The sequence below is a fragment of the Anser anser genome (assembly GCF_964211835.1).
Source record: "Anser anser genome assembly, chromosome: 11".
In the NCBI taxonomy this organism is placed as follows: Eukaryota; Metazoa; Chordata; class Aves; order Anseriformes; family Anatidae; genus Anser; species Anser anser.
The window spans coordinates 23,178,981-23,203,843 of NC_139732.1; the positions used below are offsets into that span (position 1 = coordinate 23,178,981).

At 70.0% G+C, this 24,863-nt stretch overlaps 5 protein-coding genes across 7 annotated transcripts; 3 read left to right on the forward strand and 2 right to left on the reverse strand.

The window, feature by feature from the left end:
- Positions 1–339: 339 nt before the first annotated feature.
- Positions 340–3,179, forward strand: TUBB3 (tubulin beta 3 class III). Its single transcript, XM_083851572.1, has 4 exons — positions 340–490; positions 978–1,086; positions 1,542–1,652; positions 1,883–3,179. Exons 1-4 carry the CDS (start codon positions 434–436, stop codon positions 2,956–2,958), a joined length of 1,353 nt encoding a protein of 450 aa, XP_083707698.1. The 5' UTR covers positions 340–433; the 3' UTR covers positions 2,959–3,179.
- Positions 3,180–3,609: 430 nt separating this feature from the next.
- On the forward strand, positions 3,610–7,391 carry DEF8 (differentially expressed in FDCP 8 homolog). Its single transcript, XM_083851800.1, has 10 exons — positions 3,610–3,916; positions 4,035–4,184; positions 4,603–4,744; positions 4,820–4,984; positions 5,193–5,320; positions 5,540–5,653; positions 6,032–6,112; positions 6,227–6,367; positions 6,500–6,609; positions 6,726–7,391. Exons 1-10 carry the CDS (start codon positions 3,701–3,703, stop codon positions 6,826–6,828), a joined length of 1,350 nt encoding a protein of 449 aa, XP_083707926.1. The 5' UTR covers positions 3,610–3,700; the 3' UTR covers positions 6,829–7,391.
- Positions 7,392–7,753: 362 nt separating this feature from the next.
- Positions 7,754–10,809, reverse strand: DBNDD1 (dysbindin domain containing 1). The gene is made up of 4 exons (XM_083851801.1): positions 10,651–10,809; positions 8,673–8,819; positions 8,403–8,543; positions 7,754–8,313 (listed from the first exon to the last, which is right to left on the reverse strand). The coding sequence occupies exons 1-4, from the start codon at positions 10,679–10,681 to the stop codon at positions 8,153–8,155; spliced, it is 480 nt and encodes a 159-aa protein (XP_083707927.1). The 5' UTR covers positions 10,682–10,809; the 3' UTR covers positions 7,754–8,152.
- Positions 10,810–11,265: 456 nt separating this feature from the next.
- On the forward strand, positions 11,266–19,005 carry DRC4 (dynein regulatory complex subunit 4). Of its 3 annotated transcripts, XM_083851797.1 has the most exons (12): positions 11,266–11,333; positions 11,481–11,570; positions 12,573–12,770; positions 12,962–13,168; positions 13,707–13,761; positions 14,374–14,579; positions 14,867–15,034; positions 15,404–15,490; positions 15,751–15,837; positions 16,685–16,894; positions 18,368–18,433; positions 18,706–19,005. In XM_083851797.1, the coding sequence occupies exons 1-12, from the start codon at positions 11,331–11,333 to the stop codon at positions 18,853–18,855; spliced, it is 1,527 nt and encodes a 508-aa protein (XP_083707923.1). In that variant the 5' UTR covers positions 11,266–11,330; the 3' UTR covers positions 18,856–19,005. The 3 variants fall into 3 exon arrangements, with proteins under 3 accessions (XP_083707923.1, XP_083707924.1, XP_083707925.1); XM_083851798.1 differs by lacking the exon at positions 15,751–15,837 and having other exon boundaries at positions 11,267–11,333; XM_083851799.1 differs by lacking the exons at positions 11,266–11,333; positions 11,481–11,570 and adding an exon at positions 11,985–12,007.
- LOC310905474 (cadherin-1-like) lies at positions 18,987–24,812 on the reverse strand. Its single transcript, XM_083851796.1, has 15 exons — positions 24,576–24,812; positions 24,256–24,360; positions 23,998–24,141; positions 23,705–23,860; positions 23,486–23,630; positions 23,190–23,365; positions 22,961–23,089; positions 22,678–22,863; positions 22,345–22,589; positions 22,096–22,238; positions 21,772–21,996; positions 21,304–21,527; positions 19,666–19,805; positions 19,391–19,526; positions 18,987–19,159 (listed from the first exon to the last, which is right to left on the reverse strand). The coding sequence occupies exons 2-15, from the start codon at positions 24,292–24,294 to the stop codon at positions 19,070–19,072; spliced, it is 2,178 nt and encodes a 725-aa protein (XP_083707922.1). The 5' UTR covers positions 24,295–24,360; positions 24,576–24,812; the 3' UTR covers positions 18,987–19,069.
- Between the last annotated feature and the right edge of the window lie 51 nt (positions 24,813–24,863).

The window sequence follows — 24,863 nt, forward strand, 5'->3', positions numbered from 1 at the left end:
CGTGTGTGTGTGTGTGGGGGTGTTCGTGTGTCAACGACCCCCGGTACCGGGGATGCTCCGGTTGGGCGGTGCCGCGGCACCGGGACGGGCTGAGCACGGCGCGGCCGGGCCAGGCCATACCGGGCCATACCGGGCCATGCCGGGCCATGCCGGGCCATACCGGGCCATACCGAGCCATACCGGGCCGTATCGGGCCATGCCGGACCGAGCCGTGCCGGTGCCGGGCGGCGGTGCCGGTGCCGCAGGGCTGTTGCAGGGCTGCGGCGGCGGGCGCTGATTGGCCGCGGCGCGGCGGTGACGTCAGCGCCCGGCCCGGTGCGGCGCGCGGCCCCTATAAAGGCGGCGGCGGCGGCGGGGCCGCCCCCCGCGCTGCCGGTGCCGCTCCGCTCCCGGTCCCGCTCCGCTCCCGCTGCGCTCCCGGCCCGGCCGCACCATGAGGGAGATCGTCCACATCCAGGCGGGGCAGTGCGGCAACCAGATCGGCGCCAAGGTAACGGCGGCACCGGCACCGGCCCCGCCCCGGCGCTGCGGAGCGGCGGACAAAGACCCCCCCCCCCCCTCCGCCGCCATCTCCCCCCCCCCCCCTTCCTTCCGCCGCACCGGGCGGACAAAGGGCCCCGCCCCGCTCCTTTGTCCGCCGCCGCCGCCCTTCAGCACCGCGGACAGCGCCCGCCCCCGCGGCGGACCCGGTACCGGGAGGGGCCCCGCCGCCCCCTGCCCCCCCCACAAACCCCATGGGGGCACCGCGGGATGCGGGGCGGGGGCGGGATCCCCCCCACCCGGTGCTTCACCCCCCCCCACCACCACCATCCCCGGTGTTTCCCCACCCATCCCCGGTGCTGAGCCCCCTCCCGGGGGTCCCGGGCTGCGGCAGCCCCGGTGCCGGTCCCGGGGGAGGTCCCGGGGAGGGGGGTGGGGGGGACGCGATCACGGCACGGGGCCGCCGCCCCCGCTGAGGCCGTGCCCCCCCCCCCCAGTTCTGGGAGGTGATCAGCGATGAGCACGGCATAGACCCCAGCGGCAACTACGTGGGCGACTCGGACCTGCAGCTGGAGCGCATCAGCGTCTACTACAATGAGGCCTCCTGTAAGCCCCCGGGGACCGGGGCACCGCTACCCCCCCATTGTGTCCCCCCCCTCCATCCCGGTGCTGCCACCCCCTGCAGGGACCCTGCGGGGCGGGGGGGACAGATACGTGCACCCAGCCCCATGGGGACCCTGCGGTTTGGGGGGGACGAGGGGAAAATGAGCTCTGCGAGACCCTGTGGTTTGGGGTGGGGTGGGCGCGTGCGCCCAGCTGCGTGGGACCTCATGGATTTTTTTGGGGGGTGGGAGGGGGGTTGACATGGGTGTGCCAGCCCCGTGGGACCCTGGGGGGGTTTCTGGGGGGGAGATGTGGACATAGGCACCCAGCCCAGTGGGGAACCTTTTGTCTGGGGGACCAACACATGCACCCAGCCCCGTGAGCCCCTGAGGCTTGAGGACAATGAGTGCGACCCCGGGGGGGCGTCGGGTCCCCTCCAGCACGAGGTCTCTCCGCAGCTCACAAGTACGTGCCTCGCGCCATCCTGGTGGACCTGGAGCCGGGGACGATGGACAGCGTGCGCTCGGGTGCCTTCGGGCACCTCTTCCGCCCCGACAACTTCATTTTCGGTAGGCGGCCACGCCCTGCGCCGCGGGCTGGGGGGGCCGGGATGGGCAGCGCCGGCAGGGCCGCGTCCCTCACCTGTCCGGCCCCGGGGCCGTCTGTGGGTGCGTCCTCACGGCGCCGAGCCCGGCGGCTCCCGCTCCCCACCCTGTCCCAGAATCAGATCTCGGTGCCGTGTCCCCCCCCCAGCACCCATCATGTCTTTGTTTTGTTTTTTGTTTTTTTCCTCCCCCAGGTCAGAGTGGGGCCGGCAATAACTGGGCCAAGGGGCACTACACAGAAGGGGCCGAGCTGGTGGACTCGGTGCTGGACGTGGTGCGGAAGGAGTGCGAAAACTGCGACTGCCTGCAGGGCTTCCAGCTCACCCACTCGCTGGGTGGTGGCACGGGCTCGGGCATGGGCACCCTGCTGATCAGCAAGGTGCGCGAGGAGTACCCCGACCGCATCATGAACACTTTCAGCGTGGTGCCGTCCCCCAAGGTGTCGGACACGGTGGTGGAGCCCTACAACGCCACCCTCTCCATCCACCAGCTGGTGGAGAACACGGATGAGACCTACTGCATCGACAACGAGGCGCTCTACGACATCTGCTTCCGCACGCTCAAGCTGGCCACCCCCACCTACGGCGACCTCAACCACCTCGTCTCGGCCACCATGAGCGGCGTCACCACCTCCCTGCGCTTCCCCGGGCAGCTCAACGCCGACCTGCGCAAGCTGGCGGTCAACATGGTGCCCTTCCCACGCCTCCACTTCTTCATGCCCGGCTTCGCCCCCCTGACGGCCCGCGGGTCCCAGCAGTACCGCGCCCTCACCGTCCCCGAGCTCACCCAGCAGATGTTTGATGCCAAGAACATGATGGCCGCCTGCGACCCGCGCCACGGCCGCTACCTCACCGTGGCCACCGTCTTCCGCGGCCGCATGTCCATGAAGGAGGTGGACGAGCAAATGCTGGCCATCCAGAGCAAGAACAGCTCCTACTTCGTGGAGTGGATCCCCAACAACGTCAAGGTGGCCGTCTGCGACATCCCGCCCCGGGGGCTGAAGATGTCCTCCACCTTCATCGGCAACAGCACGGCCATCCAGGAGCTCTTCAAGCGCATCTCGGAGCAGTTCACGGCCATGTTCCGCCGCAAGGCCTTCCTGCACTGGTACACGGGCGAGGGCATGGACGAGATGGAGTTCACCGAGGCCGAGAGCAACATGAACGACCTGGTGTCCGAGTACCAGCAGTACCAGGACGCCACGGCCGAGGAGGAGGGCGAGATGTACGAGGACGACGAGGAGGAGTCGGAGGCGCAGGGCGCCAAGTGATGCCGGCCCCGCTCGCCATCGCCCCCCGGCCCCGCTGCTTCCCGGGGGGGGCCCCGGCCTCGCCCCTTCGGTGTCTGCTCCCCCCCCCCCTCCCCCGCCCTGCGTTAGCTCGGCCCCTCCCGTGACCCCCCCGGCCTCCCCCCCTCCCCCTTTTCGTTTTTTACTGGTTCGTGTCTAGTATTTTTTTTGGAATACTCAATAAATTTATTGCTGTCCGGTTCCTTCCCTGTCCGTGTCTGCTGGGGGGGGGGGGGGAGGAGGCCCGGCTGGTGGTGGCGGGGGGGGGGCTCAGTGACCCGGGGGGGGCCGTGCCCCACCAGCACCCGTCGGGGCCGTGCCCCACCAGCAGCCGTCGGGGCCGTGCCCCAGCCATTGTCACCCCTCGGACAATGCTCCGGAGGCGCCCCCTGCTGTGCCTTGTCCCTGCTGATGGCGGGGGGGGGGGGGACACAGCCCCGGGGGGGGGGATAGTGCCCGGCTCGGGGGCAGCAAGGCTCAGCCCGCCCCGGGGGGCTTTGGGGGCGCTGGGGGCTCGCTTCTAGGGCCGGCTCCCCCCGTTCCCCCCCCCCGGGCGCTGCGCGCTCCGCCGGCCGCCAGGGGGGGCAGGACGGGGGAGTGGCGAGGGGGGGGGGCCCCGCCCCGACGGCGCGGGCGGGGCCGGTACCGGGGGCGGCGCTCAGGCGGGGCTGCGCGGTGCCGGTGCCGGTGCCGGTGCCGGTGCCGTGCCGGTGGCGGTGCGGCGATGGCGTACGACGAGAAGCTGGCCCGGTTCCGGCAGGCTCACCTCAACCCCTTCAACAAGGGCCCCGAGCCTCCCGCCGGGGGGGGACCCGAGGAGCCGCCCCCCGGTGCCCCCCCGCCGGCTGCCCGGCGGCCGGAGCCGTGCCCGGGGGACGCCGAGGGCCCGGAGCGCCCCATGGACCTGGGGCTGGCCGAGGACCACTTCTCGCGGCCCGTGGTGAGTGGGGCGGACGGGGGGGGGGTCGGGGACCGGGGGCTGGGAGGGGGGGGGGTGGGGACCGGGGGCTGCAGCCCCCCGCTCGTCCCGTCCCGTCCCGTCCCGTCCCGTCCCGCAGGGCCTGATCCTGGCGCCCGACGTGCGGCAGCTGCGCCGCGCCATCGAGGAGTGCAAGCGGGCCATCCTGGCGCTGCCCGAGCACTCGGAGCGGCAGAAGGACGCCGTGGTGCGGCTCATCCACCTCCGGCTCAAGCTGCAGGAGCTGCAGGTGCGGCCGGGGGCTCCGGGGGGGGCGGTGGGGGGGTTGGAGCAGGGGGTTGGGTGTCCTGTGGGGGTCCTGAGGGTTCTGGGGGCCATGGAGAGGGGGTTCTGAGGGTCCTGAGGGGGTCCTGACGGTCCTGGGGGCCCTGGAGAAGGGGTCCTGAGGGTCCTGGGGGGGTCCTGGGGGCCCTGGAGAGGGGGTTCTGAGGGTCCTAGGGGCCCTGGAGAGGGGTTCTGAGGGTCCGGGGAGGGTCCTGAGGGTGCTGGGGGGTCCTGGGGGCCCTGGAGAGGGGGTCCTGAGGGTCCTGGGGGGGTCCTGGGGGCCCTAGAGAGTGGGGTTCTGGGGGTCTGGGGGGGGTCCTGAAGGTCCCAGGGTGGGAGTCTGTGACTCTGGGGGGGCCCACACTGACCCCCGCCGCCCGCAGGACCCTGACGAGGAGGAGCCCAACATCCGCGTGGTGCTGGAGCACCGCTTCTACAAGGAGAAGAGCAAGAGCGTCAAGCAGACGTGCGACAAGTGCAGCACCATCATCTGGGGGCTCATCCAGACCTGGTACACCTGCACAGGTGGGTCGGGGGCCCGGACACCCCCCCCCCACATGTCCCCTCCCCGGCCCCACGCTGACGGCCGCCTGCCCGCAGGGTGCTACTACCGGTGCCACAGCAAGTGCCTGCCCCTGGTCACCAAGCCCTGCGTCAGGTCCAAGGTGAGCCACCAGGCCGAGTACCAGCTCAGCATCTGCCCCGAGAGCGGGCTGGACAGCCAGGACTACCGCTGCGCCGAGTGCCGGGCACCCATCGCCCTCCGTAAGGCGCCGGGGGGCTGTGGGAGGGGGGCGTTGGGGCTCTGGGGGCCGCGTGGGGCTGGGGAGAGCTGGAGGTGGGGGCTCTGGGGCTGTGGGGGGCTGGGTCTGGGGACCCCAGCGTCGTCCTCTGGGTGCTCTGCGCATCCCGGGGTGCGGCGGTGGTGCCGGTGTGGCTGCGGGTGCCGGTACCGACGCGTGTGCCGCCGCAGGGGGGGTGCCCAGCGAGGCCCGGCAGTGCGACTACACCGGCCTCTACTACTGCAGCAGCTGCCACTGGAACGACCTGGCCGTCGTCCCCGCCCGCGCCATCCACAACTGGGACTTTGAGCCCCGCAAGGTGCCCGTGGTGCTGGTGGGGGCCGCGGGGTCTCTTGGGGGGGATCACTTGGGAGGGCATGTCCCCCGGCAGGGGTCCCTGGGGGCTGTGTCCATGGGTGGAGGCCACTTGGGGGGCTGCGACTCTGCTGTGGGGTCCTGGGGGGGCCAGCTCCCTGGTCCGTGGGGACTGGGAGGCCCCGGCGTGCCTGGGCGCAGGGTGACGGTGGCGGGCACGCAGGTGTCGCGCTGCAGCATGCGGTACCTGGCGCTGATGGTGTCGCGGCCCGTGCTGAAGCTGCGGGAGATCAACCCCCTGCTCTTCAACTACGTGGAGGAGCTGGTGGAGATCCGGGTGAGCGCGGTGCGGCCGCGGGCGGGCAGGGGCTGTGGGGGGGGGACGGGGACCCCAGGATGGGGCTAGTGGGAGGGATGGCATTAAGTGGGGAGGGGGCTGGCGCCAGCAGCGCCTGCTGGGGGCTGGGAACGGGGAGCAGGGCAGGGTGGGGGGGCGGCGCTGACTGGAGGCGTGGGGGTACCTGAACTGCTGCAGGGCTGGGGCTGACCCAGCACGGCCTTGTCCCTGTCCCCAACCTGTTCCTGTCCCCATATCCTCTCCCACTCCCACACCGTTACCTCAATCTCATCCCTATCCCTGTCCCCATCTCCATCCTGCCCCTGCCACCTGTCTCCTGTCTCCTCCCTGTCCCTGTCCCCCCGCGCCCACCCGCAGAAGCTGCGCCAGGACATCCTGCTGATGAAGCCGTACTTCATCACCTGCAAGGAGGCGATGGAGGCCCGGCTGCTGCTGCAGGTCAGGCCTGGCCTCAGCGGGAGGGAGGGAGGGAGGGAGGCCGAGGCCAGGGAGGCCCCCGGGCGCGCGGGCACGGCGGTGACGGGCGCAGCGCTGACGTCTGCCCGCCCACAGCTGCAGGACCGGCAGCACTTCGTGGAGAACGACGAGATGTACTCGCTGCAGGACCTCATCGACATTGAGGCCGGGCGCCTGAGCTGCTCCCTGACCGAGATCCACACCCTCTTCGCCAAGCACATCAAGCTGGACTGCGAGGTGAGCGGGGTGGCTTTGGGCACGGCCCCATGGGGGCCAGAGCCACGTGGAGGGGGTGTGTGTGTGGGGGGGCTTCGGGGGTCCCTGCCAAGCATCCAGGTACCAGAGCCCCTCTGCCCCCTCTCGCCGCAGCGCTGCCAGGCGAAAGGCTTCGTGTGCGAGCTCTGCAAGGAGGGCGACGTGCTTTTCCCCTTCGACAGCCACACCTCGGTGTGCACCGACTGCTCCGCCGTCTTCCACAGGTACGGCGGGTGCCGGTGCCTCGCTGCGTTCCCCTCGGGCGCTGCGGCGGGGGGGGGGGGGGGCGGGCAGCTCCGGGGCCCTTCCCGGCGTTCCCCGACGCGTCCCTTCCCCGCAGGGACTGCTACTACGACAACTCCACCACGTGCCCCAAGTGCGCCCGGCTCAGCCTGCGGAAGCAGTCCCTCTTCCAGGACTCCGTGGCCGAGGCAGAGCCCTAGGGAGGGCCCGGCCCCAGGCGTGGGCTCTGCGAGCTCCCAGCCCGTGGCCCCGGCTCTGCCGCGAGCGTGCCAGCGGAGCCGGAGGAACGGGCTCTGCCAGGAAGGGCGAGGGTGCCAGGACAGGGCTGAGGCTGCCCTAGATTTCTCTCCGTCTCCACGCGCTCCCAAAGGGCTGGGCAGGGTGTGCGGGAGGAGAGCCGGCAGCTGGGGGGGGGGGGGGGGGGTCCTGCCCTGGGGGGGGCTGCCGGCAGCCACCGTGCATGGCCCTGCCTGGTTGAACACTACCCGCTTGGATGCTGCTGGTGTGGGGGAAATACCACTGGGTTTTGTTCCCCCTGCACCGTGGGACACACTTTAGCACAGTGAAGGACAGGGCCAAGGGGTTGGGGGGAAAGAGGGGGGAAAATTAAGGGCAGTGCCCGTGTGTGACACTACGGCAGGGGTCCTGCACGCTGCTGGCCCCCCCCAGCTCTCGTGGTTGCTCGCTGCTGCTCGTGGAAGCCCCCACTGCGCGTGGCCCCCCCACCCGTGTCCTGTCCCCCAACACTGCTCCTGCAACACTCGCCCGGTCTCTGTCGCAGCAGCGTGGCCTCTTTGCACAGCGCCGCAGTCGTGACCCCGTCTGGGGGCTGCTTCTGGCAGAGCGGGGGTCACCGGCTGGGGGGCTGGGGCTGGGGGGGCTTCGGTGGGCTTGGGGGGGCACCGTGGCAGGCCCTCACTCACGGGGTCTGGATCTCCTGCCTCACAGGCTCCCCTGCATCCCTCCCCATTGCCTGCCCTATGCCTGGTGCTGCTCCTGCAGGGGCTCCCCCCCGCTGGCGGCACAGGGTCCCCTCTAAGCCGCCCCCACCTCTTGCAGCCCCCCCCCCCCCCATCTGGGGGTCGCATCCCCCCCTTTCCCCCAGTGACGGGGCAGAGCCGTGGCCATGGGTCGCTCGGTTTTACCGGTACACACAGCTGCTACATGGTGGCGGGTGGTACAGCGCGGGCACCGCGCGGCTCCTGGCCCCGCCGAGCCGGGGCTCCCCGGGGGGCCAGGACCACGGCGGAAGGGAGGTGGGGGCCGGGCAGCGCGGCCCCCTTTGTGCTACAGGGCCGGGAGGGGCCGCTTCCCCCTCCCCACCAGGCCACCGGCTTTGGCATCGCTTGGTACCCACGGGCTGGGGCTGCCCCCGCTGCCCAGGGCCACCCCCAGCACCCCAGCAGCGAGTCCTTCGCCCCGCACGGCTTTTCCCAGGCGGGGCACGGGGAACGCGGTCGGAAAAGGCCGAGGATGAGGCGCAGGGCCCGTCCCCGGGCCCGTCCCCACCGCCTGGGGCAGCTCCTACTCCTGCTGCGGCCGCTCCACCGCCAGGAAGGCGTCCACGGCGCCCGGCTGCAGCTCCGAGTCGCTGAGGTGCTTCTTCTCCCGGCCCTGCTCCCGCGCGCGGGTCCAGGAGGGCGAGCGCAGGTACCCTGCCCGCGGCATGGCCTGCGGGTGCAGCCCTGCGGGGACAGCAGGCTCAGCCCGTGCCCCCCCACCCCTCCCACGGGGGGACGGCAGCGGGACGGGGCGCGGGCGGCCGGTCGCTCACCGCTGGGCGATTCTCCGGCCGCGTTCTCCTCGTCGGAATCGGCGAAGACCTCGGCCAGCTCCTGGTCCGACATGTCGGTCAGCTCCGTCAGGTCGAGCAGGTCGAAGTGCACCTCCAGCGAGGACACGCTGCTCAGCGGCTCTGCGGGCAGCGGGACGGGGGTGGGCTGGGGGCCCTGGGGGGAGCCGAGGGTGCTGGGCGGGGACCCAGGGAGGGACGAGGGGCTGAGGGGGACAGTGACCAGTGTGTGTGTGGGGGGGCCGCACTCACGTCTCCGCTCGGTGACCTGCAGCAGGCTGGCGGTGGGGATGGGGATGCCGCCCTGCTCCTCCACGGGGACGTCGGGGGCCTCCTCAGCCGTGCCGGGGACAGGGGTCCCCGCCGTCCGCTCCGGGGCCGGCGTCTCCTTGCCCAGCTCTGCAGAACCGGCACCTGCCACGTTGGTGCGGGGCCGGGGCAGCGACGGCAGCTCCCTCCCGCGGCCCCGCCGCCTGCCTGGGGCTCCCCGGCCGAGGGGGCTGCGGGTCCCCAGCCCCGGGACCCCCGCGGAACAGGCAGCGCTCCGAGGCAGCTGCCGTGGGCCCCGCCAGCCCCGGTGCCGGCAGCCCCCCCCCGCCCCTCGCAGCCCCTTTGTGTCGGCGAGACAAAAGCGCAGCCTGTTCGGAGGCCGGAGCCCAGACAAGAGGCGTTTTGTCTCCTGGGGGGGAACGGGCAGACACGGCACGGTGCGTGCTGGGCGGCCCCTCCGGGGGGGGGGGCAGCCGGGGCTGGGCTGGCTCCGAGCACGGCCGAGAGACCCCCCCCCCCCGTGCGTGGGGTGGCACCAGGCACCGCGGTGGCACCCCCGGCCACCAGCCCGCCCGGTGTCACGGCTGCAGGTGCACAGAGCCAGCCGCGTGCCACTGGGCCCCGCCACCGGTTTGCTGCCGGGTGAGACGGCACGGGGCACGGGGACGGGCTCGTCGGGATGGGGGGGTCACCTCCTCCCACCCTCGGGAGGTGGCAGCGTGGCGGGGCAAGGGGCAGAACCCCCACCCCCACCCAAAGGAGACAGCACAAGAAAGGGGGAATTTCAGGGAATTTCAGGGACATTTGGCTCCGGTGCTGGGCACAGAGGGCAGCAGGCAGCCCGTGCGCCTGCCCCGACAGCGGCTGCCCCGTGCCCTGGCCGGGACGGGGCGCCCACCGGTGCCACCACCTTCCCTCCAGCAGGGAAACCGGGTCCCCACCCCGCTCCTCGTCCAGGAGCAACCCCGTACGCACCCGTCCCCAGCCCCGGGGGAGACGTGGGGCTGCCCCCCGCCACCACCCCATGCACCACGGCCCCGGTGGGTGACGTCCCCGCTCCCCCCCCGGCGCAGCCCCCCACCCACCGGGGCGCTGCTCCCTGCCGCAGCAATCCCCCGTGGCCCCCCGTGCCGCCGGGCTTCGGCCGCCGCTCGGGCTCACCGGCGAGGAGCAGGGGCCGGCGGCAGGGCTCGGCGCGCTGCTGACTCACGTCAACCGCAGGGTGAGACAGCACCGGGCTCCGGCCACCCCAACCGGGGGGGGGGTCCGGCCGCCTCGACGGGTCCCCGACCCCGCCGAAGGGCCAGGCGCGGCGGGAGGGCACGGCGGGCTCGTGGCCGGGGCGGTGGCACCGCCGCGTGCGGGGCACACGCAAGAGGGGCGGGCGCGCGCGGGAGCTGCTCGACGCCACCGGCGTGACCCCGCTGCGGCGCCGGGGACCCCCCCGGCCGCACCCCCAGGGCCACCACCGCCGTCCCCGGGCGCTGCAGGCGGGCGGCAGCCCCAGCACCCCCGTGTCTGAGGGTGCCCCCCGCACACCTCGCCCCCTGCCCCGGGTGAAGCCCCCCCCACCCCCCGGTAACGCGGGGCAGGGGGCTGAGACGTGCCCCCCCCCCCCCGGGTCCCCCGCCCCGCAGACACCCCCCTGCACACCCCTCACGCTCCCCTGGTGCACGTATGCACCCCCTGACACACCCCCCTTGCACACACACACCCCTTGCACACCCCCCCTTGCACCCCCCCTTGCACACCCACCCCCCTTGCACACCCACCCCTTGCACCCCCCCCTTGCACACACACACCTCTTGCACCCCCCCCTTGCACACCCCCCCTTGCACCCCCCCTTGCACACCCCCACCCCTTGCACACCCACCCCCGTCCCCCGCTGCCGCCCCCCGGGGCCCCGGCGATGGGTTCGCCGCTGCCTTTGCCCCCCCCCCCCCGCCCCATCCCCGCTCACCTGCGGTGCCGCCCGCTCCCGGAGCCTCCATGGGCCGGACCGGGCCGGTGCCGGTGCCGGTGCTGGGCGGGGCGGGCCCGGTGCCAGCCCGCAGCCCGCACGCTCCTGCCCGCCGCGGCGGGGGCGGGGATGGGGGCGGTGCGGGGGCGGGGGCCGGGCCCGGGGCCGGGGGGGGCGGCTCATCCTGCCCGGGGGGGGGGCGGCGGGCACCGGGACCCGGAGCGGACAGACCGGGGGCTGCGGGGGGGGGCACCGGAGGGGTGCGGGGCACCGGGAGCGAGGCGGGGCCTCGGGCACCGGGGGGGTCCCGGTGCGGGGGTCCCGCGGCTGCGGATCCGGGGGTGCTGAGGGGCCCCGGGGATGCACCGGGGGGGGGACCGGGACGCACCGGGGCGGGGCGCGGGGGGGCCGTGGGGCGGCGCGGGGCTCCCGGAGGGCCGAGGGGCCCCGCGGGCCGCAGCGCAACGGCTCCGGATGGGGGTGCCGGGGGGCAGCGGGGCCGCGGGCCCGGCCGGGACCCGGAGCGGCGGCGGCCGGGGCTGGGCCGGGCCCGGAGCGGGCCCCGCCGCCGTTACCGGGGCCGGGCCCGCGTTGCTGGGGGGGGCGGGGCCTCCGCCGCGCAACTCTCGCGAGAGCTGCCCGCGCGTTGCCGGGGAGACGGCGGCGCGGCCCCGGCCGCCATGGTGGGGACCGGGGGGGGGGCGGAACCGGGGCCCGGCGGTGGGGGAGCCCCGTGGGGTCCGGGCGCGGTGCCGAGGGGCCCCCGGTCCCCCCCCCCGTCCCGGCGCTCCCTCCCCGCGTAACGCGCTCCGTGTCCTTCGTTTCCTCAGGCGCCCAAGAAGGCCGGGAGAAAGGGGAAGGGCGGCAAGGCCCCGGCCGTGGCGGACGCCTCGGGCCCCGAGGAGATGAGCAGGGAGCAGGTAACGGCCCGGCCCCGGGGCTGCCGCCTGTGGGGCGCTGCCGGCCGGGCGGGGGGGGTGGCGGGCGGCGGGGGCCGTGGGGACCCGCTCGGTGCCCGGTCCCGTGCCCGACTCACGGCGGGGCTGGGCCTGCGGCCCTCACAGAGCCCGCTCGGCGCTTCTGCTGCGGGGAGCAGCCCCCTCGGCACGCCCGTGCTGCTGTGCCACGGCCTGCTGCTCTCCTCCTTGGCCTCGCACCGTCTTTGCCCTCGTCCCTTAACCCTGGCGCCCTGCTCTCCCGTGTCAGCATCCTGCTAGCGTGGAAATGCCCTGGGAAAGGTGCCTCTGATGGGGGTCCATTATTTGAGCAAGCGTTTTGTGGCGTTTCCTTCAGAAAGCGACCTGGCTGGCCAGTTCTGCTGGAATCGGTTTCCCTCCGCATACAGTGCCTTTCTGGGGTGAGCGGGCTCATCTCCACGGGTGGCTGCACTTGTTCTCAGCCGTACGATCCCTCAGCCTGCAGCACTCTCAGCGCGTCCCAAATCACGCTGTGCTAGGGGCAGGAGGCTTCCTTAGGGGCAGCGAGGGCAGGCCATGGCCGCCCAGCGTGGGCCTGTTGTGCTGGGTGCCTAACAAGCATAGGAGGGGACGGTCCTGACCTGGGCGATCACACTCCCAGGAGAAGATCTTGCATGTCTCGGTATTATCTAACATCTGAGAACGTGTTACTGGCGACTGGGAGACAGAATGCCCGAGCCCTGGCTGCTTAGGGTAGGAGGAGATTTTGTCGCTCCTTTTCCAGAGGCCAGTGGGTCACTGTCATGTCCTGGGCTCTCCCCACCCCATCCCCACTTTTTGTCCTCCCCTCCTCTGTCCCAGTAGAGGCTACCGTGTTCTGCAGGCTTACAACAGAGCTCACCACGGACATCTTCAGAAGAACTTTGGGTCGGCACGTTTTTGAGGGGAGCCGTCTGTCCCAGGCCTCCTTTTCCCACTACCTGCCTCCCTCTCTTGGCTTTGCAGCTGGGGGAACACGTCGTGCGTCTCCGGCAGGAGCTGGATCGGGAACGGGAAGAGCGCAACTACTTCCAGCTGGAGCGCGACAAGATTCACACCTTCTGGGAGATCACCCGCCGGCAGCTGGAGGAGAAGAAAGCAGAGCTGCGTAACAAGGACCGCGAGATGGAGGAGGCGGAGGAGCGGCACCAAGTGGAGATCAAGGTGGGAGGATGAAACGGCTGGGACGTGTGCGTGCCCTGAGCCCTGGGTGAGAGGCAGCAGGTCCGAGGAGGTGAGGGACGGGGGCAGAGGAGGAGCTGGGCAGGATACAAGCCAGGAGCATCTCGGCCAATATCCCAGCTTCAGGTGTTTTCCTGCTGAAACCTGTCACCTGCTCTCTGGCCTGTCTCTAGGTTTACAAGCAGAAGGTGAAGCACTTGTTGTACGAGCACCAGGAAAACCTCACGGAGCTGAAGGCAGAGGGCACCCTGTCCATGAAGCGGGCCCAGAAGGATCACTGGGCCCAGGAGATGGAGCTGCGCAAAGACATGCGCTCCTTAAAGGTGGAGCTGAAGGAGCAAGAGCTGGCCAACGAGGTGGCGGTGAAAAACATGCGCCTGGTAGGTGCCTGGCAGGGCAGCAGGGGCTGGAGCCGCGTGTGAGGTGCCTCTGCCTCAGAGGGAAGCAGTGGGGCTGCTGTCTGAGCCCTCCCAGCCATGGTGTGTGAGCAGGAGACTGTCTCCTCTGCTGTCTTGGTGAGGTGGGAATGGGGTTTCCTGCAGATCCCGGTGTTGGATGTGCTTAGAGGCACTGGAAAGACAGCACAGAATCAGGGAGGAGGGCTTTCTGGGGCAATTTCTGTGAAATCCTTCCTACAGCAGGGCACTAGCAGTGGCTCAAAGCCCCTGAGAACGGCTGGAGAACCTACTGTGCCACTTTGCTCAGATAACGTGGGGTTCATGCCGTGGTGGGAGCCTTTCCCAGGGAGCAGGACGGGTTTTGGCTGCCTGCTGGGGGGGCTCCTGGCTGCTGGAACCCAGGCCCCGTGGCTGGGCCGGGCCTGGAGGCCCGCGGGAACCTCGGGGACCGGGTTGTGTAGTGATGCAGTGACCTCAGGACTGGGTTGTCCGCTTCTCACATGAAACTTCTCCCTAACAGAAACAAGAGGAAGAGATCACGCGGCTGTGCAACGACTTTGAGAGACAAGTGAAAGGTCAGGCCGTGCTCAGGTCCCCGTGTCAGCACGCTGGGGAAGGCTCCTCCGAGCCCCACTGCACTCTTGGTTCAGTGGAGCAGAAAGGGGCTGCTTCCCCCTCCCGGTGCTCGCTCCCCGTGCCCGCGGGCTGCCAGGCTGCGTGGCCAGCAGCGCTGCCTGAGCTGAACTCCCAGCCTGGTGGGGACGTGCCGTGGAAACGGGGCCGGGAGGGCCGCGAGGGCCGCCTGTCGCGCGAGCTGGAGGGTGGAGGCAGGGCTCTCGCTGCTGCCAGCCTGTGTCACTGAGCTCCGCTGCCTGGCTCGGCGGCTGGAGGAGCCCTCGCAGATGGAAGTCCTGGCTCCAGTGCCCCTCTCGGGGGACGCTTCAGGTTCTCACGGGCTGACTTGGAGCTTTTCCATGTCCTTCTTCCAGAATGCTATTTCTGGGCTCTACTCAGTCTGGTCCCAGCGTAACTGCTCTGTATGCTGGTGGCAGCTGCGGTGGGGCTGTTAATGAGCGCCTTGTCCTCGAGTGATGCTGCAGTGGGGTGCACTGGGCTGGTGCTCGCTAACACCAATGCTCTGGGCTGGTGCTTGCTGTCCTTACTCAGCCCCCTGTGTGCTTCCCCAGAGATTGAGGCCAAGTACAGCAAGAAGATGCAAGTGCTGCGGGATGAGCTTGACTTGCGCCGGAAGACTGAGATCCATGAGGTAGAGGAGAGGAAAAACAACCAGATCAGCGAACTGATGAAGAACCACGAGAAGGCCTTCAGTGAGATCAAGAACTACTACAACGATATCACCCTCAAAAACCTGGCGCTCATCAGCTTGCTCAAGGTACTGCCTGCCTGCTCCCTGACCCCGCTGCCGCAGCCCTGGCTTGTAGTGTCACCCGTCCACCATGGGGCTGCTCCTGTGAGGGCTTCACCCGGATCTGGCCAGCTCCCTGGCGGAGGTGCTGCTGCTGTTGTTCTCCTGCACACCGTTAACACACAAAGCCCTCGTGCACAAGGAGATGTGGCCTGCTGGGCCAGCGGTGGGAGGGTGTCCCGCCAGCACGAGGAGCTGGGCAGACCCTGCTGCACAGCCCCTCCAGGAGCCAGCGCTCATCTTCCCAAGAACAGGAGCAGATGGAGGAGATGAAGAAGAGAGAGAATCAGCTGGAAAAGGAGAAGGCAGACGTACTGCTCCAGAACAAGCAACTGAAGGAGCCCCTGCAGCAGGCCCAGGAGCAGGTGTCTGAGCTGCAGAAGAAGTTGGCTCACTATAACATGGACAAGGAGGCTCTGACGGTGAGTCGCCAGCCCTGCTGTGAGCCCCTTTCTATTCTTCCCTGAGTCACTGCAGCTGTTCCCTGGAGTGCAGTCGCTCAGCAGTGACCTCTGCCGCTCAGCAGAGAGCTCTTTGGCCAGATTGCTGAGCAAATGCCCCCGAGTCCCTTTCGGCTCAGTTGTGTGTAAGATCTCAGGTGGGACTCCAGGATTCTGTCAGGAAGAGAGAGAAGCAGCCCCTGCTGCAGAGAGGGGAGGGAGCTGCCGTGGGTGCAGCCTGCGTTTTCTCACCCCTCTCCCTTTGCTGGTCTCTCTCCTCCCTTGCCAGAACACGTACCACCCACCCCCCGGAGAAGCTTGCACTCTTTAACTGTCCCCTCCCGCTTGCAGAACACAAAAGCCCGTCTGAAAGTCATCCAGAAAGAACTGAAAGACCTTCAGTGGGAACACGAAGTGCTGGAGCAGCGGTTCAGTAAGGTGAGGGCTGCAGGTGGGTCTGGGCATCCAGTTTCCCTCTTTAAACAGGGTTAGGCACCGGGACTTAGCAGCGGCTGCCTATGCCGTGCTTAGCAAAGGGCTTTCCAAAGCCCTAATCTGGAGCCACGTGTTAGCTGCCGCTTCCAGCAAAGCTTATCGCGGCTCTGGCATCTCCCGTGCTCAGCAGACAGGCCCAGCCTTGTACTTTGCTGAGCAATCACGCGTGTGCTGATGGTCCCCCCCTGGCCCGCTGGTGACAGGCTGCGGCGCTGGGTCGCGAGAGGATCTGCGCGGAGAGGCTCCCGCTGCAGTGGGGAGAGCCAGGGACAGACTCCCTCGTTCTGCTGGTGCGTGGGTGTCGCTTCCCCTCTCGCCGTGCAGCCTCTTGAAGGAATGTTCTGTTGTCTGAATATCCTCCCAGACTCAGCCTCTCCCTTCCAGCTAACCCAGATAAATGTGTTGAGGCAGAACAGAGCTCATCTGCAATTCGTAGAAATCCCCAGGAATATGAACGTTGATCTGAGGCCTCGTTAACAATCCATCATTAAGGCAGCAACGTATTCAGTGCAGTCAGAAATAGGCTTTGGAGGAGAAATCCTAATTAGGACACTTATTAACTAGCTGTGAGCCAGGGACTCCTGCCAGCTGCAGGAAGGGGAGGAGGAGAGACCCCTGCATGCCGTGGGCCCCTCTCTGAGCTCTAAAGCAGTGCCTTGGGGCAGAGCACCGGGGAGCCTGGAGTCGGGGCCTGGCCAAGTGGAGAGGGGAGCCTGCGCTGCCTGGGGGGGCAGCGGGGGCCCATTTGCTCCTGGCAGGGGCCCAGGAAGGGGGAGGTTTGCGGGGAGCCGAGCTGTTTGGAGGAGAGGTACCTGGGCTACACCGGGGTTTGAACAGCAGGGGCTGTACCGGGGCGGGTGCTGGTGGACGGGGTTCCTGCTGCTGGGGGCGTCCCATGCCGGGGGACGGGGGCAGCAGAGCTGCAGGTGCCGAGGAGGTGCCAGCGCAGCAGGAGGGGGGGAAGCTGTGCTCCGGCACCTGCGTTCCCCGCGGGGTGCAGGTGCCGTGCGGACCAGCCCGGCTCTCGCTGGAGCAGGCAGGGCTGAGCAGCAGGGCCTGTTTGCTCCCAGCCCTGGGCGGCTGCCAGCGAGGGGGGTCCCGGGGGCGGCGTGAAGCCGTGCCGTGTTTTCGGAGCAGGTGCAGGCGGAGCGAGATGAGCTCTACCAGAAGTTCACCAAAGCCATTAACGAGGTGCAGCAGAAGACGGGGTTCAAGAACCTGCTCCTGGAGCGCAAGCTGAAGGGACTCCTCGACATCCTGGAGAAGAAGGAGGTGGAGCTCAGCGAGGTCTTTGCAGCCTCCAACCTCGACCCGGGCGCCCTCTCCTTGGTCTCGCACAAGCTGGAGGTACCGTGTGCTGCCGCAGGGCCCTGCGGAAGCAGTTCTCCCAGCAGGGCTGGCTCTTGAGGGGCAGAGCCTGCTCTGGGGCAGACCTTGGAGTGCGTGAGCGTGGCCAGGTGCTTCGTTCTGGGCAGTGCCAGGGCAGACCCAGGCCGTGTGGCAGGAAACGGAGTCCCCATCCTCCCTGCACCACGGGTATCTGCCCAGGTGGCCAGTCCCCAGCCCTGGGACGCTGCGACAAGCACCTCGGCCTGCTCGGGTGCTGAATGCCCCGTGTGAAGGGCCTGTAACTGTCGTGTCAGTCGTTCCCGGCACTCCCAGGGCTGTGCGCGGTGCCGCAGGGCACTCCGGCTCTCCCTCGAGAGCGAGGCGTGTGGGCGTAGGCGTTTGGCGCTGATCTCTCCCTCAGGTGGAGTCTGTTTGAAGGAGGATGGCCCCGGGCAGGGCAGTGCTCACCAGGTTTCTGTGCTGGCAGGTGGCTCCCGAGCGCACCGCTGAGCAGCAGGCCGCGAGCGGGGCCTGTGAGCGACCCGGGGCGCTCCGATTGCGGGGAGCCACCGCTGGTGAACCTTGCCCGTGCTCCTCTCCCGGCCTCTCTGGCCGCAGAGGCAGCGCAGGCTGGATCCCAGAGGCTCTGCAATGTCTGGCGTGCTAAAAATACCTAGGCAGAAAGCCTCAGCACGGTGCGGCGGCTCGGAGACCCACATTCCTGGAGCGTGCAGCAGCAGTAACTGGAGAAGCAGCATTTGTTTCAGGCTGGCTGGAGACGGGACGCAGGTTCCCTCCCCAGCTCGGCCACTGCTTCCCTGGCGCCCTCCTGCTCGCACCGTGCCACCTGCCCCATCCAGGGCCCCTCTGTGCTGGGCGGCAGCGGTGCTCGTGGACTCCCCCTTGCCAGGGCACCTTGGGGATGAGCACGGCAGCAGCCCCGGGCTCCCGGTCGGTACGACAGGCCAGCAGATGTGTCACCTACCGGCAGGTGCCACAGCAGCACGTTGGGAAACATTCCTGGGAAGGCGTCAAGGCGCCGCTGTCTCCCGCAGCTGCTGGGGTCCCTGAATTCCTTTGCTCAGCTGCCTCCAGCCACCGGCGCCTTCTTGGGGAGGCTCTCCCTGTAATTCCCTTGGTGCCGTGACGGCGGGGAGGTGCTGCGGGAGCGGGTGCTGCCGTCCGCCCCCGCTGGCAGCAGGGCAGGTGATGCTGGTGGCGGGGCTGAGCTGGCATTCGTGCTCTCGGTCTGGCAGGTCCCTGGGCCTTGCCTCTGCCCCGGGGCTGGCAGCGCCGGCCCCACGGGGACGGGGTGGTGGCCGCCTGCCCGGCTGTGCCGCAAGCTGCTCTGCTTCAGCCGTGTCCCGGTGCCAGCCCGGCAGCCGCTGCTCAGTGCGCTGTGCTGCGTGCTCCGGCCTGCGGCACGGCCCCAGGTCGATGCGCCCTCGGTGCCAGGCAGCCAAAGCCCTAACGCGCCGCCTCCCCTTGCAGGACGTGCTCAAGTCCAAGAACACCGCCATCGAGGACCTGCAGTTCCAGCTGGCCCGAGTCTGCAAGGTGAGGAAGGGGTCGGGGCATGCGGTGTGAGCCCTGGGGCCGGCCTCGCGCCGAGGGAAGGGAACTCGCAGCGGGCCAGCTGAGCTGCTTCATGCCCCGGAGCGCTGGCCCAGGCTGCGTTGCTCCCCTGTTCCCTGACTTTCCCCTGCAAATCGAGGCCGGTTCGGGGGTCCCCACCCTGCGGGGGGCTGCGGGGACCCTGTGCCCAGGCAAGGAGGGGCTGGGCTGGGCTTCGGGCTGGCGGAGCAGAACGTGGAGCATTTCTCTTCCAGGCGCACAACGACATGCTGCAGACGCTGGAGGCGAAGCTGACGGCTTTTGGGATCCCGCTGGACAACCTGGGCTTCAAGCCCCTGGAGAGCCCGGTGCTGGGCCAGACGTTGGGGCAGGGCCCCGCGGGACTCGTGGCGGTGCCCACCTGACCCCAGGCAGCACCCACGGGTGCTGGCTGTGCTCGGGCGCTCCTGGGGCAGGGAGCAGGGCTGCGCCTGCCTCACGCCACCAGCATCCCACCCCAAGGAAGGTGATTTTTTTTTTTCTTTGAGACTAAGGGTGCTGTTTGAATCCTTTAATGGTGTCAGTCGTGTGGTTCCCCCCTCAGCGAGCGGCGGCCCTGCGGGGAGGATGGGCCTTGCCCTAGCTGCCCCGGTACGTTGTGTAGGAGTAGGGGCTGATCAGCAGCGGGATGTGCAGCTTCTGGGCTGGGTCGGTGATGGTGAAGACGACCTAGGGGAGAGCAGAAAGGGGGTGAGGGGGAGAAAGCCCCAGCCACAAGCTGCCCCTGTCCCTCTCCCTATCATCTGGGGGCCCCTCCGAGCAGTGCAGCAGGAGGGGGATGAGGGGAGAGAGCTCCTGCAAGCATGGACACCGCCTCCAGCCCCCCTGCAGCTCCGGCTGTGACCAGGGCTGGCTCCCAGGGCCACCAGGAGCCCCGCGCTCCGCCCTTCGGCCAGGTACCTCCACGAAGGGGTAGAAGCTGGTGTGCCCCAGGCTCTGCCAGTACTCCCCCGTCTCGAAGCGCAGCTTGTAGGTGCCAGCCTTAGCCTGTCCCGGGGGCAGGAGGGGCAGGCAGCGCCCGTCCTCGTCTGTCCACCTGAAAGCAGAAGGAGGCACAAGTCGGCTGGCCCTAAAAGCCTCCCCCCCGTAGCTGTGTCAGCTGGGGGTCTCGGGGGGGGGGGACAGGGACGGGGACGGGTGGTGCCAGCACCCTCTGCCGCCGCCTGCTCTCCTACCTCTGCGCCAGCTCCCTCCACTGCGCCCCCGGCTCCTGCAGCTGGGCCAGGCGGAGGGCGAGGCGGGCGGCGGGCAGCCCCGTGGCCGTGTTCAGCACGTGGGTGGTCAGGGAGCCGTGCGGCCTCTCCGTGCCTCCAACCTGCAGCAGGGGAGTGACAAGGGCTGGGGTGCTCCCCGGCAGCACTGCCCCACTGCCCCCCACCACCACCACGCTGCGCCTCCCAGCGCTCCACCCCGAGGAGTAATTATTTGGCACGGATAGCGGGGGGCTGAGGGGAACCCGGGGGGGCAGTGCCTGCCCGTGCCATGGGGCCAGCTGCCAGGTCCCAGGGGTGCACCCCGACGCTCCCAAGGGCTGCCTGCGTGCCCAGGGCCCCGCTGCTGCGCACGGCGTGGGCGCCCTGCCCGCCTTTCTGCCTGGAAGGAGGGCTGCCTGTCTGGGGGCTGCCGGGCTTCCCCGTTCAGCCCCGTGTCGGTGTGCACCGAGGGGCCACCGCGCGGGCTGGCCTGGCCCCCAGGGAGGAAGCGGCCACGTCCCTGTCGCCTTCCCGGCCTGCACCGATCGCGGTGTCACCACATCACGTGCGGCAGACGTTAACCCTGCAAGTGCTCCAGCGCTGCCTGGGGCAGGCAGCCAGCACGGGGTCGGGGCGCTGCCCCTGGCCGTGCTGGGTGGGGTGAGACCCCCAGAGCTGCCGCAGCTGCTCCTCTGGGGCTGCCCCAAGTGCCTGCCCCTAGCCCAGGGCCATCTGCGGGCTTTGGCTTCCCAGACCTTCGGGAGGCCCAACAGCAAGCGAGGGCTCCCGGTGGCTTACCTGTGTCTCCTCCATCCTGCTCTGCCAGGTCCCCGTACCCGGTGCCAGCCCGCAGGCTGCCATCCCCTGCCCCGGACACCTTCCCCAGGGAGCTGCCGGGGCCGGGCGCCGCTACCCCAGCACGCTCCTCCCCGGCTGGGCCGGCCGTGCAGGCGGCACACCCCGGTGCCCCGACGGCACCCGTGCTCTGGCTGCACCGCAGCCCCGGGGGCTGGCAGACCCAAGTCCGGCTGGATTTTGGGGATTTTTTTGGCAACCGGGACTGGTTGAGCCACAGTGGAGCTGCCGCCGGCCCAGCCTCCCCCTGCCAAGAGCCCAGAGTGCGTGAGCGGGGCCAGGCACGTGGAGGCTGCGAGGAGCAGTCAGCAGGATCACCGCGGGCAAGCCATGCTTGTCCGACCTGCCTGCCTCCCGGGGGGCAGCCGCCCGCGGGACGGAGCCCGGCTCCCCTCCTGCACCACTGGGAGGGCCCGGCGCCTCCTCTGCGTGCCGATAACAGGGGTGGCGGTGGCTTGGAGCCCGTGTCCGTCCCTGTGAGCAGCCTGCACCTTCAGGGGCTCTTAGGGGACCACCTGCAGCGAGAGGCTGCTTTGCACCACAGTGCCCGAGCGGGCGGTGAGAGCTACGGGGAGCGCAGAGGCTGAGCGCATGGGGCAGGGGGGGCCATGCCCAGGACAAGGCTCATCTGCACCTCCAGCCCTGCTGCGGCCATGGAGATCACCCAGGTGAGGGGGGGACAGGGACGGTCACCTCGATGTGGGGGGCGAGGGGGAGAGGGGAAATCGACTCCCTGGAGTGGGCTCGAGTAGGGGAGACAGGTACCATGGTGAAGCTGAAGACGGGAATGTTGTCGATGGCATCCCTGATCTCGACGATGGCCGTGGCAGTGAACGCTCTCTGCTGACAGTTTTCGGCTGCCCCTTCGCACTCGCACACCTGGGCTTTGACTTGTGTCACCTGCGCCTTGCCCTGGCTGTCCGTCAGCCTCAGGAAGATGCTGTACTCCCCCGGCTCCAGCTCCTTCTGCAGTTTCAGGACCAGCGAGTCTTGTGCGGGAGAGAGAGGGCTTGGGGTCAAGGTGGGTCCCGGCTCCCACATTTGGGGACACCCTCAGCACCCGCAGGGCTTTGCCACGTGGCAGTACCCCATCACGGGGACCGGTAGGAGCTCCAGTGCCAGTGGCATGCAGGGTGGCTCAGAGAGATCCGGCTAGGATGTGGCCCTTGCTCAGTGTCCCCCCACTGCCCTGCGCCACAGGCGGGTGGCTGGGACGGACCCCACGGCACCTACCTTGGCCGGACACCTTGACGGTCCAGTTGGTGCTGGAGCCGTGCTCCAGCGCTGCCTCGAAGGGGTACGTGTTTGGGGGCAGGTCCTTGTCGACGATGGTGAGCGTCTGCTCCTCAGGCTGCCGGCTGCAGATGTCGAAGATCCGGGGCTCCGGCGTGGGCCCGTTGTCGTTCACATCCTGGAGGAGCAGCAGCAGCGTCCCCGTGCCAGTTGCGTCCGGCACCCCTGCAGAGCTGGCTGTTAGCGAGGCGCCCGGAACCCGTCCCCGTGCCCTGCGCGGCCGCCCCGCGGCCCCCGGCTCCCTGCAGCGCGGCGCGTCCTCACCGTTGTCCACGGCCAGGACGATGGCCTTGTAGGTGCTGTTGATGGCGTGCACCGACTCCCGGTCCAGCGGCTGGACGGCCGTGACGATGCCGTTCTCGGGGTGGATGGCCAGCCACCCCGCGGGGTCGCTGCCCATGCGGTACCTGGGCAAGCGAGGGTCAGCGGGGGGGCTCCGTGCCCACCCTGGCCCGTGCGGCCAGGTGGGAAGGGGCACGCAGCCCTCGCGCCCCCGCCGCCACCCCCACTCACGTGATCTTGTTCCTCTGATCCTTGTCGGGGTCCTGGGCCGTGTAGGATGTGACCTCGTGCCCCACCGGCAGGTCCTCCGACACCTCCACCCTCTTGACAGGGGGCACGAAGACGGGGGGCTTGTTCACATCCCTGACGAGCACCAGGACGCTGGCCGAGGAGAGCCCGAGGGACACGGAGAGGGGGACTTTGTTCTCCACCGTCACCACGAGGTCGTAGCGGCTCCTGGTCTCGTAGTCCAGGCCCTGGAGGTCGGCAGAGAAGAGCTGGGCTGGAACCAGCGCCGGCAGGGACGCGGCGTGCACGGGGCAGCCCCGCAGCGCCACGACCCACCTTGGCGGTTCTCAGGATGCCGTCGTTGGTGTTGGGGTCGGTGGCGATGCTGAAGGCGCCGTCCTGGTCTCCGCTCTTGATGCGGTAGACGGCTTGCCAGGCCGGGGAGCCCGGCATGTCCAGGTCCGTCACGTGCAGCCTGGCCACCTCCAGCCCCACCTCGTTCTCGTCCACCGTCCCCTCGTACTGTGAGAGGGGGCACAGGGGCGGTCACCTCATGTGGGGGCCGGGGGAGTGGGGGAAGCGACTCGCGGGAGCCGGCTCGGGTGGGGGAGACGGGTACCATGGTGGGGTCGAAGACGGGAATGTTGTCGTTGGCATCCGTGACCTCGATGACGGCCGTGGCGGTGGTGGACAGCCCCCTGCCCTCCTGGTCCGTGGCCTGGACGATCAGCGTGTAGTTGGGGGTGGCCTGCAAGCAGAGCGCACCGCGGTCAGAGGCGCCCCGCTCCCCGCAGCCGGTCCCACCGTGGGGCGCGTGTGCCGGGACGCGGCGCCCACCAGGCGCCCACCTCCCGGTCCAGCCCCGTGCCAAGGACGCTGATGACGCCCTTCTGGGGGTCGATGGTGAACATCTGGTGGTGCGGGCGCGGCGGCTCCTGGCTGACGATGGAGTAGCTGATGATGCCGTTGTCCACGTTCACCGCGTCGTCCGCGTCCGTGGCGTTCACGGTCATCACGGAGGTGCCTGGCACGGGGACGAGCCGGGGAGACGTCACTCACGGGACGAGCCCCGCGGGTGCTGCCGTCGGCCCGGCGCAGCTCCGGCCCGGGGCTCTGCAGCCCCCCTGCCCCCAGCCCCGCGCACCCGGCTTCGCGTTCTCCTCGACGTAGCCGACGAAGACCTGCTTGGTGAAGACGGGCTTGTTGTCGTTCTGGTCAGTCACCGTGATGATGATCTCTTTCGGGACCTCCACAGGCTGCCCGTTGGCCGACACGGCGTGGGAGAAGATCTGCGAGGGCATCGTCAGTGGCACGGCCCCCTTGGGACCCCCCAGGTCCCCCCCCGCCCCGGCCCCCCACTCACGACGTATTTCCCGATCTCCTCGCGGTCCAGCGGCTGCGTCACCTCCAGCCACCCCGTCTCACGCTCGATGGTGAAGACGCCCACGGGGGGGCTGTCCACCCCCTGCCCCGTGATGCTGTAGAAAACCTTGGTCTCCTTGTCCTTGTTGGATTTGATCTGGCGGCGAGGCGGGGGGCTGTTAGAGGGGGCCTGGCGCTCCGCAGAGGTACCCGCGTCCCCCCCGCGGCTGCTCAGCCCGGCCGCAGGGCACGGCGCTGGCTCAGCCCTCGTCCCCGCACCGTGGGGCTGCGTACCTGCACCAGCCTCATGGGGAAGGGCCCCCGGTGGTTCTCGAGGCAGTTGATGGGGGGGATGACCCAGTCCCTCTTCTGCCTTCGGAGGCCGGGGCCGGACTCGGGGAAGGCCACAACGTCCGCCTGGGTGCTGAGCACCGCGTCCTGAGGGATGGAGAGCAGCGGGAGGGCAGCAGGGCTGTGCTGTGTGGGTTTCCTCTCCCCTCCTCGTGGCCCCTCGCCGATGCGCAGCAGCCCCCAGCCCCCAGAGCGCCCTACCTGCAGGAGGAGGAGGAGGAGGAGGGCGCAGGGTGACATGGCTCCAGCCACTCCGGGTGCTTCGAGCGCTGAACAGGGCCAGGTCCCTGCCCTTGGACTGTGACCCTGGCAAAGTTTCCGGCAACGCCCACGTGGGTGCCAGTGCAGGGGGTGCCAGCCCCCGGCCCCACTGCCGCCCCCGGCCCCACTGCCACCCCCGGCCCCACAGCCTGCCTGGGGAGGATCGGGGCGCGGGGCCGTGCAGGCGGGTGCATGTTCCCGGGGGGTGCCCAGCCCCCGGGCAGCCCCCGTTGGGACGGCGGCTCCGTGCTGCGCCTCACCTCTCAGCCCCCTGGAGCGGGGGGGCCGCGGCTCTCCACCTCCCACCGCCGGGCACCGGGCACCGGCTGCCGCTGTCCCAACCGGGTGCGCGAGGAGAGCCCGGGGGGGGGCGCACGGAGGTGCCGGGTGCTGCCTGCGGGGCCGCCCGGGGGTACCGGGGGAACGGCAGCGGTGAAACCGGGGAGGACCGGGGAGGGCCGGGGAGGTACGGAGGCACCGGGAGGGGCGCACGGGGGGACCGGGGACGGCTCGGCGGGGGGGGGCGGGTGCGGGGCGGGACCGGGCGG